This window comes from Manacus candei, unplaced genomic scaffold (assembly GCF_025592945.1).
Source record: "Manacus candei isolate 608988 ecotype Guabito, Panama unplaced genomic scaffold, ASM2559294v1 h1tg000076l, whole genome shotgun sequence".
In the NCBI taxonomy this organism is placed as follows: Eukaryota; Metazoa; Chordata; class Aves; order Passeriformes; family Pipridae; genus Manacus; species Manacus candei.
The window spans coordinates 8,588,252-8,604,967 of NW_026138124.1; the positions used below are offsets into that span (position 1 = coordinate 8,588,252).

At 49.1% G+C, this 16,716-nt stretch overlaps 1 protein-coding gene across 1 annotated transcript in view; it reads left to right on the plus strand.

Moving 5' to 3' along the window:
• Nucleotides 1-249: 249 nt before the first annotated feature.
• NXN (nucleoredoxin) overlaps nucleotides 250-16,716 on the plus strand; it is a 49,202-nt gene continuing 32,735 nt past the window's right edge. Inside the window, exon 1 of the mRNA XM_051809254.1 lies at nucleotides 250-625. Coding sequence (XP_051665214.1) covers nucleotides 308-625 — 318 coding nt within the window. The 5' untranslated portion in view covers nucleotides 250-307. The remainder of the gene's footprint in view (nucleotides 626-16,716) is intronic.

Genomic DNA, 16,716 nt, shown 5'->3' on the forward strand with positions numbered 1-16,716 from the left:
CCGGGCCGGGGCGGTGCAGAGGGAAGCGGTGCAGAGGGAAGCGGTGCCATTCCCGGGATCGGTCCCATTCCCGGGATCGGTGCCATTCCCGGGATCGGGGCCGGTCCGGGGCGGTGCAGAGGGAAGCGGTCCCATTCCCGGGATCGGTCCCATTCCCGGGATCGGGGCCGGGACGGGGCGGCGCTGCCCGGGGCAGGGGCGGGGGCGGGCGCGGGGCCGCGCGGCGCAGCAGCGCCCCCTGGCGGGGCGGGGCGTGCTCGGGCGGCGGGCGCGGAGCGCGGCGGGAGCGGTGCGGGAGCGGAGCGGGATGGCGGGCGCGCTCACCGACCTGCTGGGAGAGGTGCTGGTGGCCGCCGACGGCGAGGAGGTGGCCGTGTCGGCGCTGGCCGCCCGCGGGGTCTCCCTGGTGGGGCTCTACTTCGGCTGCAGCCTCGGCGGCCCCTGCGCGCAGCTCGGCGCCAGCCTGGCCGCCTTCTACGGGCGCTTCAGGGGGGAGGCGGCGGCGGCCGGCGGGCAGCGCCTGGAGATCGTGTTCGTGTCGGCCGAGCAGGAGCAGCAGCAGTGGCAGGAGGCGGTGCGGGCCATGCCCTGGCTGGCGCTGCCCTTCGCCGACAAGCACCGCAAGGTGAGACCCGCGGCCGGGTGGGGGGCGCGCCCGGGGCTTTGTCTGGGGGCGGGGGGCGCCTTCCAGAAAGTTCCCCCGGGAGCAGGGAAGGGGTTGTCGGCTGCTGTCCCGCGGGGCGACAGCGCCTCGCCGGGCTCCTGCGGGGCCTGGGAGCCGCAGCGCCGGGGGAGCCCCGCGGGCTCCGTCCCGCACGGGTGGGGGGCAGGAAGCCCTGGCTGTGGGTCGTGGCTTGTCGGGGGTGATGGCACCCGCTGGCCTCGAGGGGTCCCCCAGGGGAGCGCGTCTGCGGGCGAGGCGTGAGCGGAGCAGCTCCTGCGAGCCGGGACGCGGGGCACGGCACCGCTCAGGTGGGAACCAGAGCTGGGTGTGGGCCGGGGACGCGGTGCCCGTGGGCTCCCGAGTGGGTCTGGGCACGGAAAGGGGCTGTGGCCTCCACCAGCCGTGGGAGGACACGCGGTGGTTGGGGAGCGAGTGAGCCCGGCTCGGCCGGGAGCTGCTGGCGAAGCTGCCCGGCCAGTTTGTGGGATGGGGTTCGTGGCTCTCGTTCCGCACTCGGTGTGTTCAGATATTCTGTCAGTTACAGCCTCTCATCTGGAGAGTTTGTAATCAGAGAGACACATAATGGACAAAAGGCGCTGTTAAGACCCCAGGCGGGGCGGGGTGTGAGGGACGAGGAGGCACAGGCTGAGCCTCCAGTTCCCACCGAGCTCGCGACGTTTGTAGTTTAAAAAAAAAATAAATAAATCCTCTTTACAAATCTAATCTCTGGAAGCAATTGGGCAAGAATTAAAAAGATGGTGCCCCACAGTGCCATTTCTAAACATCTTTCCAGCGAGGGATTGTGGCTGCTGGTGTGGAAGCAGCGGGCAGGCTTTGGTTTGGCTTTGGTGAGGCTCGTTCTCCGCTTCAGTGGGGTTGAGGTAATGCCGGTAACCTGTGGGGTCAGGGGCGGCTGAACCCCCTCAGGCATCCCCCGTGTTCGGATGTTGAGAGGCTGTGTTGGGATGAGAGGGATGACTTCTTCCTGAATGGGTCTCCCAACCCGGCTCTGCCAGCACTTTGCTCTCTCCTTTAGGCAAAGGAGTCGTTTAAGGAAAAGTTGCCTGTCTCTGGCAGCGCTGAGTGATGTCCCTGCCGCTGAGAAGGGACGTAGCTTTGAAACTCAGAGTTGGCTTTTTTTTGCCTTGCTTGCTGCAGTTTTTTGTCGCTAAGCCCCCGGTTCGTTAAAAGCTCACACGTGTTTAATGCCATGCACCTGGATGATGATGCTGCTGAAGGGCCCCAGTTTGCCCCTTTGAAGTCCAGACACTTCTAACTGGGAGCTTGCCCGAGTGGTCGGGATCTGAGATCAGTTTCGCTAATCAGAGGAGCTGTAACAGAAGCTTCGTCCTTCAGAGAAATTACAGTTTAATTCAGGTTTCTTTAAAACCAAACCATCTTCCTACAGGGACATGAAAAGACTGTGGTTCCAATTAGTAGCTTACCATTTCCCTACTGAACATTTTAGATTATTTAGATGGTGGGACTTCTGCTTGCCATATTTGCTTTAAAAATTCCACTGCAACGCAGTTAAATGGTTGGGAAATTGTAGAAGTGGAAGGTGGCATTAATTTTACATGCTGGCCAGTGCTTCCATCTATTAGATTGGAAGAAAACATGAAATAAAAAGATTATGGGGTCTTAAACCCTTATTCCAAGAAGCCCTGAGTTAAATTCAGGATTATTTTTGTGTGGAGTGTAAAGTAATTGAAGCTCGTGCTGTATATTTTCAAAACTAAGCAGATGTGATGTGGCTTTGGAGGAAGCTTAATCTATGGATAACAGAGAACCTATTTGTAAGTTGTAAGGGCAATTATGTCAGGATATCAGATTTCTAAACAGGAGATTTATAACCTGCAGCTCAAGCAGTTAGAAGTTTCCTTGTGTAATAGGCTGATTTTTTAAATAGTCGGGTTAATGACCTGACTCTCCAGAAAAGCACAAACTTTCTATTTTTCAAAAACATGCCAGGGAGAGCTGGGGATGTCGAGCATATGTTCAGTAACTCACGGGCTTAATTTGTTTAAAAACAAAAGCATTAGAGGAATGTAGGCAGTGCTTTTGAGTTATGGTTCCTTTGCACCAAGGGATACTCCTAAACCCCAGTGAATTATATAGATTTATGGGAAGAAGGAGATATTATAGATGCAGAGTAGAGAGAGCGAAAGGGTTGGAAACGTTGAGAGCTGTGTCCCTGAGCTCTCAGCTCCCTGAGCCTGTGGAAGGAAGCTTGGAGGTTGCAGGGCTTGGCTGGGAGAAGCTCTGCCCAGCAGGGTCTCATGTGGGTGATGCCAGGACTCAAAGAGTTCCAGAAGTCCCTTCCAGCTTCCCGTTCCCATTGTGGGTTGGTTACTTTATCTACTGAGGTCATGAAAGCTTTGGGGAGAGAGGATGGCTTCCTGTCCTGTATTGGCTGTAGCATCACTTTTGTTGCTCAGAATTATTGAAAAATATGTCTACTTGTCATTGTGCACGTTCTCTCTCTGGTGTACTCTGCATTTTTCTACATTTCTCCTTCTTCCAAACCCTGGGCATCAAGTGTTGATAGATCCTAACAACCAGGCTCCTTTCTGGGTTTGCAGTAAAATTCCCACAGTCCTAAAAGTAAATTAGCATCTTACTCTCATGGTTATTGGGGAAAGTAGTATGAATTGTCAAAGCAAACAGCCACTCTTCGTTGAATGCCTCAGTAACTCAATAATGCCGGGGTGCAGTTACCAGGGACAACCAGTTCAATTTGAGTAACTTTAACATACAGCAATTTCTGTCTCCAAACCAGTAATAAAAGAAAGCAGTACAAGTCAGCAAACATCTGGACGTGGGGAAAGCCTTTGATTAATGAGGAGGATGGCATTATGCCTCCGTCTGAGCCACAGCCAGACCTATTATTGGGTGTTTTTCTTTCAAGGACAAAACCGTAACGTGCCAAATGAGATTGGAGGCCTTTAGCTCGTGATACACGTCCCTCAATTAAGCTGTTCAGCCCCGGATTTGGGCAGCTCGACGTAGCTGCTGGTAATTGATTTGTCCTCCGATAGCGCCTGGCACTGCTGAGCAGAACGTGGGGGAGAGATGTTGCTCCGCGTCTCTGTTCGTTTGGGGTTTTGGTTTAACATCACCCCGTTGTTATCTGCTTGCATGAACATCTGCTCAAGTTCTGGAGGGTTGATTTAATAACAGCTTTAATTCCTGATTGCTACTGGGAGCCTCAGTAGTGTAAACAGCCCCCATCTGTCTACATGCCCTGATGTCCCCCAGCGCCCACAACGAGGTATCTCCCTTCCTGCTGTCGGAAGGATCCCAGACTTCTCCTGGTGAGCTCCAGACCATCCCTGCTGCGGAGTCCACCTACACTGGGTGTGAATTTGGGTGCTCTTCAAGGGCTTATGGCACACAGGTTGTTGGAGGAGGGCAGAGTGTGCTGTCCTGCTGTGGTCTGTGGGACGTTTCGGTCATCTTTGCTAAAAAAGAAAATAAATTGGCCACGTTCTTTGTTGAGTAGATCCTCTCACACTTCTCCGTGTAGGAGAGTTGGTGCTGGAGGAGAGAAAGCTGTAAGCTGGTCTGCACTGGGAGAGCAGCAGTTTATCTTTTGCTGTTCTTTATTTGCCTTTGCTTTTGTTTTTACTTGGTCCAGTCATCTTCCTCATTCTTTTTAATCTTGAGTTTTCTACTGACGCTTGCTTGGTGCATCCCCACAGTGCCAGAGTGGTGTAGGGTTTGTGCTTTGCCTCCTGTTTTGTGTTTACTCTCTGCTGCATTTAAGCATCTGCTTGAGTGTTGACCAGATTCTTCTTGGGAAGGCAAACCCAGCCTTGGGAAGGCTGAGATACTTCTGTTCTGGATTTAAATAAATGCAAAACATGTTGGCTATTTTTCTGTGATTATTCAGTCAAGTATCTGAAAACAATGTGAGGATCTCTCTTTGCTGGAGCTGGTAAATAACCCTTCAGTTGAGACAGAATGATTTTCCTTTATATTGAAAGTTGGGTTTGTATTTTCTCCCACATTCACTAGTAATGTGTCTTTTGCTGAATGGTGTGACAGAGGCATGTGATGTTTCCCCGTGTGTGAAGATGTTTGTTCTGTCTCGCCCAAAGGAGGGGAAAGGATCAAGTTGGTGGTTTTGGATTTTGTAGTTTTAGTGTTGATGGGTAAAAAGAGACAAAACTCTTGCTTGTTTGCAAATATATCTTTGAAGCCTTTTACAACAAATACCCACTCTTTTTTTTTTTTTTTTAATTAATTATGTTCTCTCTTCTCCCCCACATTCTCAAGAAAAAGGTGTTTTCTTTCCCTTTGCTTAAAAAGATCATGTACTGGAGCCTCTCCTAAAAAGACACCAAGTATTAATTTTGTGGGTAGAGTTTGTGCAAGAAATGGTGGGGAGGAGATAGAAATGTCATTAAATTAGACTGTACACAATTTTTTTTTTGTGGAGGAAAAATCCTAAAGCCCTTGATTAGAGTTTAAGGTACACCCTGATATTCAGGGACTCAGAACTTTTCTGTTTGAAATCTCTGTCTGCTGAGATCTGGGAGGCGAGTGGTCAGCACAGATGTGGGATTTGTCTAACAGGAGATTTCGTAAATCACTTGAAGCAGCTTTTGAATTTCATCATATAAAAATATCTAGGTAATCACTTTCAGCTGTATCCCTGACTTTGTATTTCTGGGGTGGGAATGTATATGAAATCTTTGGCTCGCGGAGCTGTAGATTTGAAAAATATGGTCTTCTCATGACATAAGGCTATTGAGTATGAAGCAAGGCATTAGCAGCACCAACTGATTCTTTGTTTGCTTTGAAACTCGCTGGTTCTGAAACGTAAGAATGGGAGATGTATGAAAGGAGCAGAGGGAAGCCTGTGTGCTGTTTTTCATTGTGGCATCTTAATCCAGATGTTGAAATGAAAATGTTCGTTCAAAAATGCACGGTTGACAATTTCATTTGTTACTCTCAGGTTGCAGAACTAAGCAAAGGAACTTTGCTTTGTAAAGTAATCAGTGCATAGCTCTTCTCCAAAAATGCATTCTTTAGAGGCTGAACATGTAGCAGCTTTACAAAAGAAAGTGCAGAACAATGGGACGTTTTTCTGTGTTGATTTTGAAGAAGTGCAACAGTGAACTTCAATTATGACTGAGGAATAAGCTATTCAGTATTTCCACATCGTGCAGATGACACAGAAGCCAAAACATTTTGAATTCTTGTTGTTGTTGATGCCGCTTTTCCACGTTATTTCTGTGTATGTTTCACACAGCTTTGCAGTGATCCTCCGTACAATTAACAATCCTCTCTTGTGCCAGGACCTAATCCTCCAGTGAAATCCCCGTGTCAGTAGACAGCAAGTCTGGGGACTATCCTGGTTCTGCAAGTGTTGCAAAAACATCACCGTTGTCCTTGGAGGTTGGATTTCCCCGTGTGTCCAAACTGTGGCCTGCCCAAGTGCTTTCCCTGGGGCAGGTTCAGTATTTTAAAAGTCTTGCTGATGTGTGTCATCTGCTGTGGTGTTTATTGCATCCTTCAGTGGGTAATTGCCCACGTTTGGGGGCCTGCTTGGACATCTTTCCATTGTCCAATTCTCCCAGCTCCAGGGTGGGGAGAAGCAGTGGGAGCTCTTGCTGATCACACACGGTTGAGTGTTGGACTGGGCTCTACACATCCCATTCCAAAAACTGACATCAGGTTTGCCTTGCCTTTACATGGTGGCTTCTTCAAGTGGTTTTAGTTTGAAATGCAGTAGCTGTCTCCTTGTTTAGTACTCCAGACAATCCTTTTGTACCATTGCCTGTAGGTATTTCTCAGTGCTGAGAGAGCTTGTGTGAAATCCGTGGTGAGTTCATTACTAGCAGATTCGGGTTTTGGGCGAGTCCAGGATGGTTTGGAACGTTTTGATCCTTTCTCATGGACAAACTTTTAATGTTTCAAAGCGGTGCTTGGTGGGATTAGCTCGTGTGGATGGGGTAAGGTTTCACTTCTCCTGAACTGCATCTGGGTAGAGCTCTCTGTTTTGCATTCCTGTTTTTTTCAGCCATGCTCCCAGCATGGAAGTTGGGGTATGGTTTTAATCTAAGCCAAGTCAGGAAATATTGTACTTTTTGGTGACCAGACCAGGGGGATTCTTGCCCCAGCTCTCCTCCCCAGCAATTCAGGTTCAACACAGTGATTGTCTCCACCTTATTGCTAGAGTTTGATGTGAAATGTAGGGAAATAGGGAAACTTAAGAGGGTACGGGAGGCTGTGATACAGCAGGCTGAACTCAAAATTCAAGAAAACAAGTTTGAGCAGCGTTTGCCTGAGCATTTGCTTGATGAGAAGCTCGTTGGTGTGTGTGTGTGTGTGGATTGCTTCCTCCTCCTTCCCCTCCCCATTTTTTATCAGGGAAACAAGTTCCAAGCAAAATATTCCAAAGTGATATTTAATTACTCTTTAAAATGCAACTATTTGTCTTATCAGCCATGTGGATTTCTATATGCTGCTTTGATTTGACAGTTAGTAGTTTGTAATTTTTAAAAAGCTTACACGCTCCAGGAATCTGTGATTTTTGTGCTTTTGAAAGTCGAGATGTTGAATTAACTGCAGCTTTGAACTATTCACGGGTAATTTCAGGCCCCCCGCTTTCAGCAAATAACAAGCTGACTCCTGAGCTTTCAGGCTGGGTTGAATACTGAATAATCAGGACTTTATAGCTGCGTGCGTTCTCTAAACTGGTTCCATGGCACATCACAGCGTAATGCTCGATAGGTTTGAAATGTTTTTCTCGACAGATCACTTTGTGCTCGTGCCATCTCCAGATAATAACGATTAGGAAAGGAGGGAGCACTGTCAGCCTGGGGAGGGTGCTCGGAGTCCTTACAGCTTGGGCTCTGGGCACATTAATTCCCCTCTGTTCTTGGGGTAGGAGCCCTGATGGGGGATCTAGGGGTGTTTTGGGGAGAGGGCTTTCCCTGGCACTGCCTTGCAGAGCAGCTTCCTCTGTGCTGGCTGGAACCGCTGCTTCTCTGCTGATGCTCTGCAGGGAAAAAAACACAATTAGAGTTAAATCTCTACGTTGTAAATTAAAGACGGGGTCAGTGGAGAAACTGGGAGTGGGATGAGTTGACAAGTAAGCAAATAGACATGTTAAATTCTCTCGTGGGAAAGTGAATTATGCGAGTGTTTCAGATTACAACATGAGCGCCTTGTCTGATAGCTGATCGCATTTTCACCATCCCGGTTTTCCAAAGAAAATGTAGTGTCTTATTGATTTGGCATGGAACACACGCCAATTAATGGAAGGGTGGAACTAAAAAGATGCAGGAATTTCTGCATGCTCTCATGTCTGTCTTTCAGCACTGTGAACAATTGCAACCAACAATTAATATGTAAAGAATTTGTGGTCTTTATTTAGTGTGAGTGACTGACTGCTCGGTTGCGTCAGGGTGTTAGCCGAGTGTTTGCAATCTGATCAAGCCCCTGTTTGGAGCTCAGCAAGCCCCCCTGGCCTCAAAACAGAGCAGTGGGATCCCCTGACAAGGCACGGGGTAGTGGGGGTGTGCAGGGTCCCTGCCTGCATGGGGAGGTGGGCAGAGCCCAACCACCACTGGTTCATAAAGGATGCACTCCGAGTGATAGGTGCCATCACAATTGTGGCTAAACCCAACCTGACTTTAAAATATTTTAATGGAGAAAAGATGCAAAGGTCCCATTTAAAATTAATTTTCCAAGAGTTGCCAGATTTTTATTCCATGTCTGAGGCATGAAAAATAGCTGGTGGCATCCTCAGCTGCGAGCAGGGGCTCGGCGGGGTTGGACCCCAGGGAGTGGGTGGCAGCTGGCACAAGGGGTCAGATCCCACCGGGAGGGATCTCGGAGAGTCTTGGCTTCGACAGCTGAGAAGGGAACATTGTTTTATGTTTCAGGGCAAGGATTTAAAAATCTGGGTGAGAATTAAGTAATGTTTGCAGAAGAGAGTAGAAGGCAACTGAAACAAATTGCAACTGCGTGAGAGAGCAGGAGACAGAAATTTTAGTTCTCCCTTGTTCCCAAGAGATTCCCACTGGAGAGATGAAGTCATAGCCATTACTTCATTAGTGTTAACTCAGGATGCTGACAAATGAGCCCCCTTGATTTGTGCCGGGCCAGTTGAAGAGAATACTTCAGTGTCTGTCTCCCCGTGCTTCGGCAGTCGCTACCCTTGCTGTGACGTTGGCAGAAGCCCGCGCTGATTCCCCGACCAAGCTGATCCAGCTCAGCATTTGCTTTTGAACTGCCACTGCTTCATCCCTTGTGCCAACTCCGAGTTGGCTTTGATAAATCCTGCTGTGCAGGAGGCAGCAGCTGAGGGATGGGTGAGCAGCAGCCTTGCACTTGCCAGAACCTCTCCATCAACGCCCCAGCCCGTGCCCGGTGCGGGGAGCGTTAATGGTACCCAGCGGTCCAAATCCTGCTTCCAGAGCAAACAGAAGGGTGTAGGATCTCACCCTCAGGTCTCACAGCATTGCTGTGGGAGTCCCTTTTGGAAAAAGTGTGAAATTTATTGTAAAATAAATCCTCGTGCTGAGGATCTTATGGTGGATCTGAGCCGCTAAATCCTCTAAACCTGAGCCTGCAACTTCATTGACAGGGCCTCTCACTTCACTCAGCTCCAAGCTTATGGTTTCACTGCTCCAATATTTTTCCATACATGGAAGCATTCCTGCCCCAGCCTGGGCTAATCCTGACATGCCACTGCATCTGGATGTTAGCTCATTTCTCGCAGCTGACACTGTGCAAAGGCAGATGTCTGAACTTACTTTTGTTTAAAATAGATGTGATTCAACCAGCAAAAGTCTCACCTCATAGGTAAGCAGGGGGATTAAGAAAAAAAAGGAAAGAAAGAGAAGAAAAAAAAAAAGGTGGTTTTCCATTTTATGTAGCTCCCAGAGCTGTTAGGTGGATGAATTGGCCCCCAGTAATTCCATGCTTTGGAAATGTGTAGTATTTAAATTGCAGAGAGGTAACAAACCACGGGGTGTGTGTCTCCGGCACAAGCTGAACCCATCTCCTTGCTGTGGCTCAGTGGGTGGAGAGGAGCCCCTACCCATCCCATTGGAGCGTGCTCCCAGTCTCTCCGCTCTGCTCTGATGGCTCTTCAAAGGCTCTGGGCTGTTTGATGCGTGTTTAGTAGCTCAGAGGAGCTGGGACTGCTGCGCTCCTGCAGCTGAGCCGGACGCCTTGGCCATGCCAGAGAAAGAGGTGCTTGTGCTGGTGAGCTGCTGCCTGAGCTGGGGGCCTGTTCATAATCCCTTCCTCACCGGGGCGGGCTGTAAGTTTTAATTAAATGTCTGCGAGGTGCTCTGCCATCCTCTGCTGAAAGGCCCTGCGTGAGGGCAGTGCCTTTGAATAAAAGCTAGAGACCTTTCCCACCCACTGGGAGAGAGCTGGAGCTGCAGCAGTGAGACCCAAGCTGTTGAATCTGAACAGATGTCGGTTCTCCCCCACTTCCATAGTTCAAAAGGATTATTCTGCCTCTCCCAAAAAAAAGGAGAAAACACAGTGATCTTACTAGTGTGGTCAGGGATCTCGGCTCCATCCCCTCCTTCTCATTGCTAGTTAAAAGGTTGCATGCTGGGCAGGAGGGGTGAGTGGAGAGTTTTGGTTGTGGCCTGTGCTGTTGTGGTTGCAGTTCAGTATCCACTTGCCTGGGGCTCGCTGGGGGTCCTGGTTGTGAAATGGGTCCTGGTTTGTCTGCTCTTTGCTTGGCTGCTGCTGTTGTGTGCAGGAATAAGACAAGTTGAACTGAGCCAGGGTAAAATAGGTTTCAAATGAGCCAAGCTGTGTGATGGCGTGGGAAGGAGATGACAATTTCCAGATATGCTGTCAGATCTGTGAAGCAGATGAAACCTCCTTTGTGGGACTGTTTCAGCCCCTGAGAACCAAGTGAGTCCAAGAGTCACTGAGGTCAGTGGTGCCCCCAGTCCCACCAAGGGACCCTCATCCCTCTTGTTTGCCCCTCCAAGCGCAGCTCAGGGTCTGAGCAGCAGCAGTGCTATGGTCTTTGTGCACAGTCTTGGGTCTGGTGGGATTTCAGTGTCAGACAGGTCACCAGGGCATTAGAAATATTCTTCCCCTTCATGTTTTTTTGACTACTGTTCTGTCGCTCTCAGAGCAAATCAAAGGGCACCAGGCTACAAATCCTGCCATGCAAGTACTGCCTGGGTGTTTGGCTTGCAGGATTGCTCCTCTTTTATCAGCTGATATCTGTGGCTTTAAGAGGGCAGGGAGCAATGCTTATTTGCTTCTCAGAGGCTGATGACTCTACAAACTGATTTTTTAGGATGCTCCCTTTTTAATTGAGGTTTGTGGCTACAGGACAGAGGTCCCTGTGCTGTGACATTACAAACTGCTTTTAATGAGCTCTTCCCTGTAATCTCTGTGCTCAGAGACTTGCAAATAGCTGCATTCATTAGGGAATTCCTGCTGTCTTCATCCCATGGGCAGGGAAACAGCGGTGAGAGAGGTCTGGGAACTGGATGAGTGACCAGAGCCAGGCTTTGCTGCTGCCACTGCCATGATTTCCAGGTCTCAGCACCCCAGTCTCCCCAGAAAAGCCCCATCTCACCAGCCCCACACAGCACATGAACACGACCCCCAGGCCGTGCTCTGCTTCCCTGCCCACCACTGATCAGCCTCGGCTGTTGCCCCCCTGCTGCTGCCGCCGTCCTGCCTTGTGCTTCCAAAATCGGTTCGTTCCAGGGTTAGAAAAGACCCGGTTTTGTGTCCTAAAGCGCTGGATTTCACAGATACAGAAGGGGAAATGCCTGCAGCTTGATCTGCTAATCCGAAAGCATGGGAAGTTGTTCCTAGGAAGATTTGCTGCCCGGATTTCTCAATGCAAGTTTGCACAAATAGGGTTTGTTCCTACAAGGAGTCGGAGCAGCTGGATGCCTCCCACCAAGATTGCTGATATTTAGGTCTTTGATTTTGGCGGAGACACACAGCAATAAATTAAATGAGAAGGGGAGTTTCAGAGAGTAGTACAGATGGTGGGAAACTGAGGGTAGGCACTGCTTAAGTGCTAACGTATGGCACAGCTTTGACTCCTTTCTTTCTTAAAAGAATGGAAAATGCTCTGGGCTGCTGCACCAGTGATTTTGCCTCCCTCTTGTCTTCAGAGACCTGTAGACCACCTCTATTGGAGTGCTTTCTTGAAGGTCAAGAAAGGATTGTCCTGTGTGTGCTCCTGCCTGTGGCACAACGATGCCCTCCATGCCTTTCTGTCCCCGTGCCAGCCTGATCCTGGCTTGGTGCACACTTGGGTGCTGTGTCTTTGTTTTTCTGCTTTTCTCTCTGGGAAAGGCGATTGTTAAATGAGATTTCTTGCATCCTTGTAAGTCTTTTGCTTTTTCCCTCATTGGGTCTGACCTGGTTTAGGTTTTGTACAGCTGTGGGGATTGAAGTGGAACCATTTCATTTCCTTATCCACCTCTGTCCGCATTAATTCGCTGTGTCTCCCAACTGATGGTTTAATTATTGTGCATGACAGGAGCATCCAGGACCTCGATTGGCAAAAGGTGTCTAGATGTTTGCACAAAGTAGATGTTTGCCACCCTGGTTGCTTCCAGGACAGGTTTTTGCCTAGAAAGGCAGTTTCCAAACCAGTTAATTGCCACCTTGTGAAGTAGAAGAGTAGGTGGCTGTCCCTGCCTTTCCCTGCAGGCATGTCCCTGCAGGCTGTGTGGGACCAGTGGCTCTTGAGGTGGAAGGATGGGGATGTGGTAGGTTGGGAAGAGCCTCCTAGGCTGGGAAGACCTGTCTTGCAGTGGGATGGTGAGTGTGGGAGAAGCAGGAGGATGGATGGATGGATGGAAAGAGCCATGAGGACCAGGCTGGAGCAGGGAGTGGTGCCTCACCTGGAAGGTCACTTTGCTCCAGACAACCCAGATTTGACTTGCAGGAAGGCTCCAGGTTTTACTTAATTTTAAAAACTAAACACACTCTGAGCCCTGCACGTTTTATGTTGTTTTTTGACTGGGACTGACCAAGCAGTGGCCTTGCACTGAGCCACATCCAGTGTCCTGGTTTTGGTGTTTGCCTCCATGGGGATTTGCTGCAGGCTTCACAGCTGAAAAAGTGGAGTCATCTGCATAAACCCCACTAAGTCTCTAGGCTAAGAGGCCACCAAATACCACCTCTGTCTGTGGCCATGCCTCTAATTATTAAAATAATAACCCCAGGCAGAGCTTGCAGCCCTGCCAGCAGTTCAGGGTCTGTTGTGCTGGGCCCTGTTCAGACAACAGCATGAGAAAGAGACAGTCCTTACCCTACAGCTGGTTACCTAGGGAAATGTCCCCCTCACACCATGGGGACAGGGTGGGTGCCTCACACACAGTGACAGGCCAGGCTTGATACCTCCTGCCTTCTGGACTCACAGGTTTGGGATCTGGAAGGGGAAATGCAGAGTTTCTGGCCCTCCTTTCTGTCTTCATGATGCTGCCTTCTCGGGGCTTGAGACTGGAGATGGGATTTATACCTGGCACGTGGCTGGGGGAGAATAAGTTCTATAAAAATGCCATCTCTGGCCCGGAGTATCTTCATCTGTTTCCTCCCCTCGGCTCCCGAGAGCCAGAGCAGGGATTATCCAGAACAAATCCTGTTACCCAGCTGCCTCCTCAGTGAAGGAGTCACTGGACAGGAGCACCCCAAGGAACATAAATCTGTTAGCAGATGACATCACAGGTGAAGATTTTTAGGGTTCCTTTGCCGGAAAGGGGCAGTGTTGATTGCCAGGCTTAGTAGTGAAGAATTTGAAGTTGTGATTCATCCCTCGATCTATGCCTTAAGTATGCAGTGGTGAAGCTAGGAAAATCAGTGTATGTATAAAGTGTTTCCTCTTAGGGAGCTGAGAAACCCTTAGGTGCAGCAATTACTATTTTGCTTAATTGGGATTGAAATACCAAATGCTCAGAACATGCCAGCTCGTGTCTGTTGTGGGGAGCACTCAATTGCTCAAGAGAAAGGTCTTTTCATCCTGCCACACTGAAGAGAAAATCTATTGAGTAGAAAAATTCCTGACATTTTTTGGTCATCTGCTCAAAGGTCTGTCTGGGCCCGTGGAGGTGGTACTTGGTGGGGAAAGTCATTTGTGAGAGGCGGCTCCCAGGAAGGAAAGTGGTGCTTTGCAGATTCTCAGACTTGTGGTATTTAGTTTGGTATTTTACTTTTTAATTACCCCAGCAATTAAGCACAGTTACAGATTGTGTTTTGCCTTTGCTGATCTATGTGAGCTTCTCACACGGCATTTGCTGGCCCTGAGGATAAACCAGCCTTGTGCAAAAGCCACGCTGGCCCTGAGGAGGCCTTGGTGTGTGGGTAGGAATCATCACCCATGTGGATGTTTGCTCCGACCCTCTGCTGACATACAGTTGAGGGGCAAACGAACTGTGCCAGCATTTTCCTCTACTTGTTAAATAATGATAAGCAGCCTTGCAGTAGCTGAAGACCTGACAGAGCTCACCAGTGATGTGTGGGGTGTTGGTGCTGTGGGCTCATGGCCAGAACATGAACTTTGTAAAAAGAAATTAAATTTCTTCTGTAGCTGAGCGGATTGCACACTGTGCCACAGAGGTAGAAGAGGAAAAACTCCTGCCTCACATGAGCTTGGGCAAACACTTTTCTTACCACTTCGTTTTTTTTTTCTCCACCATTACTCAAGCATTTGCTTTGTTCAGAGCTTTGAGCTACGAGAACTGGTGTGTAATTCCCCTGGAGGGTACATCGCACTGACACAGAGCTGCCAGACACCTTCTGATTTCAAAGTGCCACTTTACTCACACATTTTCAGCGTTTCTTGTTTCTGCTGGTGAAAGCAGCTCCCGACAGAGAAATGGATATTGGTGTGAGCAGCCCCCGCTGCTGCGCGGAGCCTGCTCGGCTCATCCACTGAATGAACAGTCTCATTCCAGCTTCCCTGATAAGCGCTGCTGAAGAACCCTGCAGGGTTCTTCCCCCCTTGCTTAGCTAAGTGTTACTAAAGAAAATAAATTTAATCAAGTCCAGACCTTTTTGCAGGAGTTGCCATGCTCTTCTCCCTCGTGTGCTCTCCTTCCCCTCACCGGCTCGGCCAGCGCTTGCCTGTTGTCTTGGAAGAGCCTTGTTTGCTTGGTGGGGATCAAAGATCCCACAGTGACCATCCAAAGAAAAGAGCAAAATCCCAGTGGTCTGCCTGCTGTCCCTCTGCTCTCCTGCCCATTGCAGCCCATCCAAGCCCATTTTCTGCTCAGTTATGAACTCTTCTTCATTCTGTTTACACTCTACTCACCAAAAGAGGTTGGAATCAGATGATTTTTCTGCAGAGGATGTGATTTCATTGGAGAGAAGCGGCAGTTTGTAAAACAATCCGTGGGATTAGTGGCACCTCGGCTCCTATGCGATATTCCCACCCCCTTCTCGAGTTTTATTTCATTGAAGGCTGAAATTTCCATTTCTGTTGATGCCCTGCCAGGCACTCCAGCAGGGTTACTTTCCCTTGGATGTAGTTCAAGAAACCATCGTTCCTTTTCTCTTATCGTTTCTCATCAAAGGGAGAGGAGTGCCTTCCCTTCACTGCCCTGTTGCCTCCAGCACTGGCAAGAGTAGACAGCCATGGATGTCCTTCAGACCCACCATGCTAGAAATGTGAATTGGAAATTGGTGGCACAGAAGCTGAAGCATCCTCAAGAAAATATACTTAAACGTTTAAAAAAACCCAGACAAAAGTCTGTTCAGGATACTGGCAGAGGTCTTGGTTAAAGCCTGTGCATGTCAGTGGGGTATCTTGAATCTTGTTGATGTATTAAGTAGACTGTGTTGGGTGAACTGGTGTGTCTCTGCTTCCTGTAGGTCCACCTGATTTACCTGACCTCTCCTTATCCCCTGCCTTGCCTTGCCACAATGAAACTACAACAGGTTTTCAGGTTGGTGGGGGGAAACCCCTTTTCCTAGAGAGAATGTAGAGGTTCACTGGATTTTCAGAGAAAATGTATGAGCTTCACTGCCAGGAGAACTGGCCGAGCAACTCAGTGGTGGATTTGAAATGTTAGCTTTGTGGCTTTTGTCTACCAGAGCCTGAGCAGTATTTGATGTGTAGACATGTTTTCAGACATTTCGCATAGAGAAGGTGTTGGCAGGTCTGTTGTTAACACCCTTGCCTTTAGGCCAAACTATTGAAAATTCAAGTTCAGCTTGAATCTCATTTCAATGGCTTGGAAGGCTGCAATCTGATGGGCTGAAAAATGTCGTCCAACTCCTGCCCTTATTAGGAGCTTAATCTGAAGCGCAGCCAAAGCCCAATAAGGGGAGGGCAAAAAAAAAGAAAAAAAAGGCAGTAAAATGGAACAAGAAATGTGCATCCAATTTACAGTATTCCTCTGCAACCTTAATTCATCCCCCTGTATACATTACGGTGCCGTTTCTAATTACGGGATCACATATGGTTTTTTCCATGGCACCCCTGCCCTTGCTGCTCACCCAGAGCAGCCAAGGTGGCTCAGTGAAGGATGAGGCTCCACGTGTAGGGCCTCAGCCCTGCGCGGCGCAGGACTTGGAGGCAAGGGAGTGAGGCAAGTCGTGGAAAATTAGCAAGGGGAAAGTGCTGGTTAAGGAGACGGGAATTCCAGCTCTGCCTCTGCCGCGGGGTTCGTGTATGGAGCTGGGTAAATTGCTTTTCATGCACAGCGAGGGACTCGATTTCCCGGGTCCCCAGGGTGAGGGTTGAGTTGCAGAAGTGCCGAGTGCTCCTGCTGCAGATGATCTCATGGGAAGTTGTACGTCAAACATTTAAAATGCCGCTCGGTGCTATTTATTTTTTTAAAAGGGAGCTGTAGGCTGATTCTGGAACTGAATGCCCAGAGCTTCTCTGTAACTCTTTTCTTCGGCTATAAACCGGAGGTGTTGTGAACGTAGCTCTCTAGGATTTTATGAAAATAAATTCAGGCTCGTTGGAGAAGTGTCCCAGTCTGCAGTGGCAAGACGCCTTCATTTTTGCCTTGGAGCAGCACACAAAAAGTGTGAAGTGAAGAGAGCTGAGTGCTGTGCATGAACAACCAGACGAAACC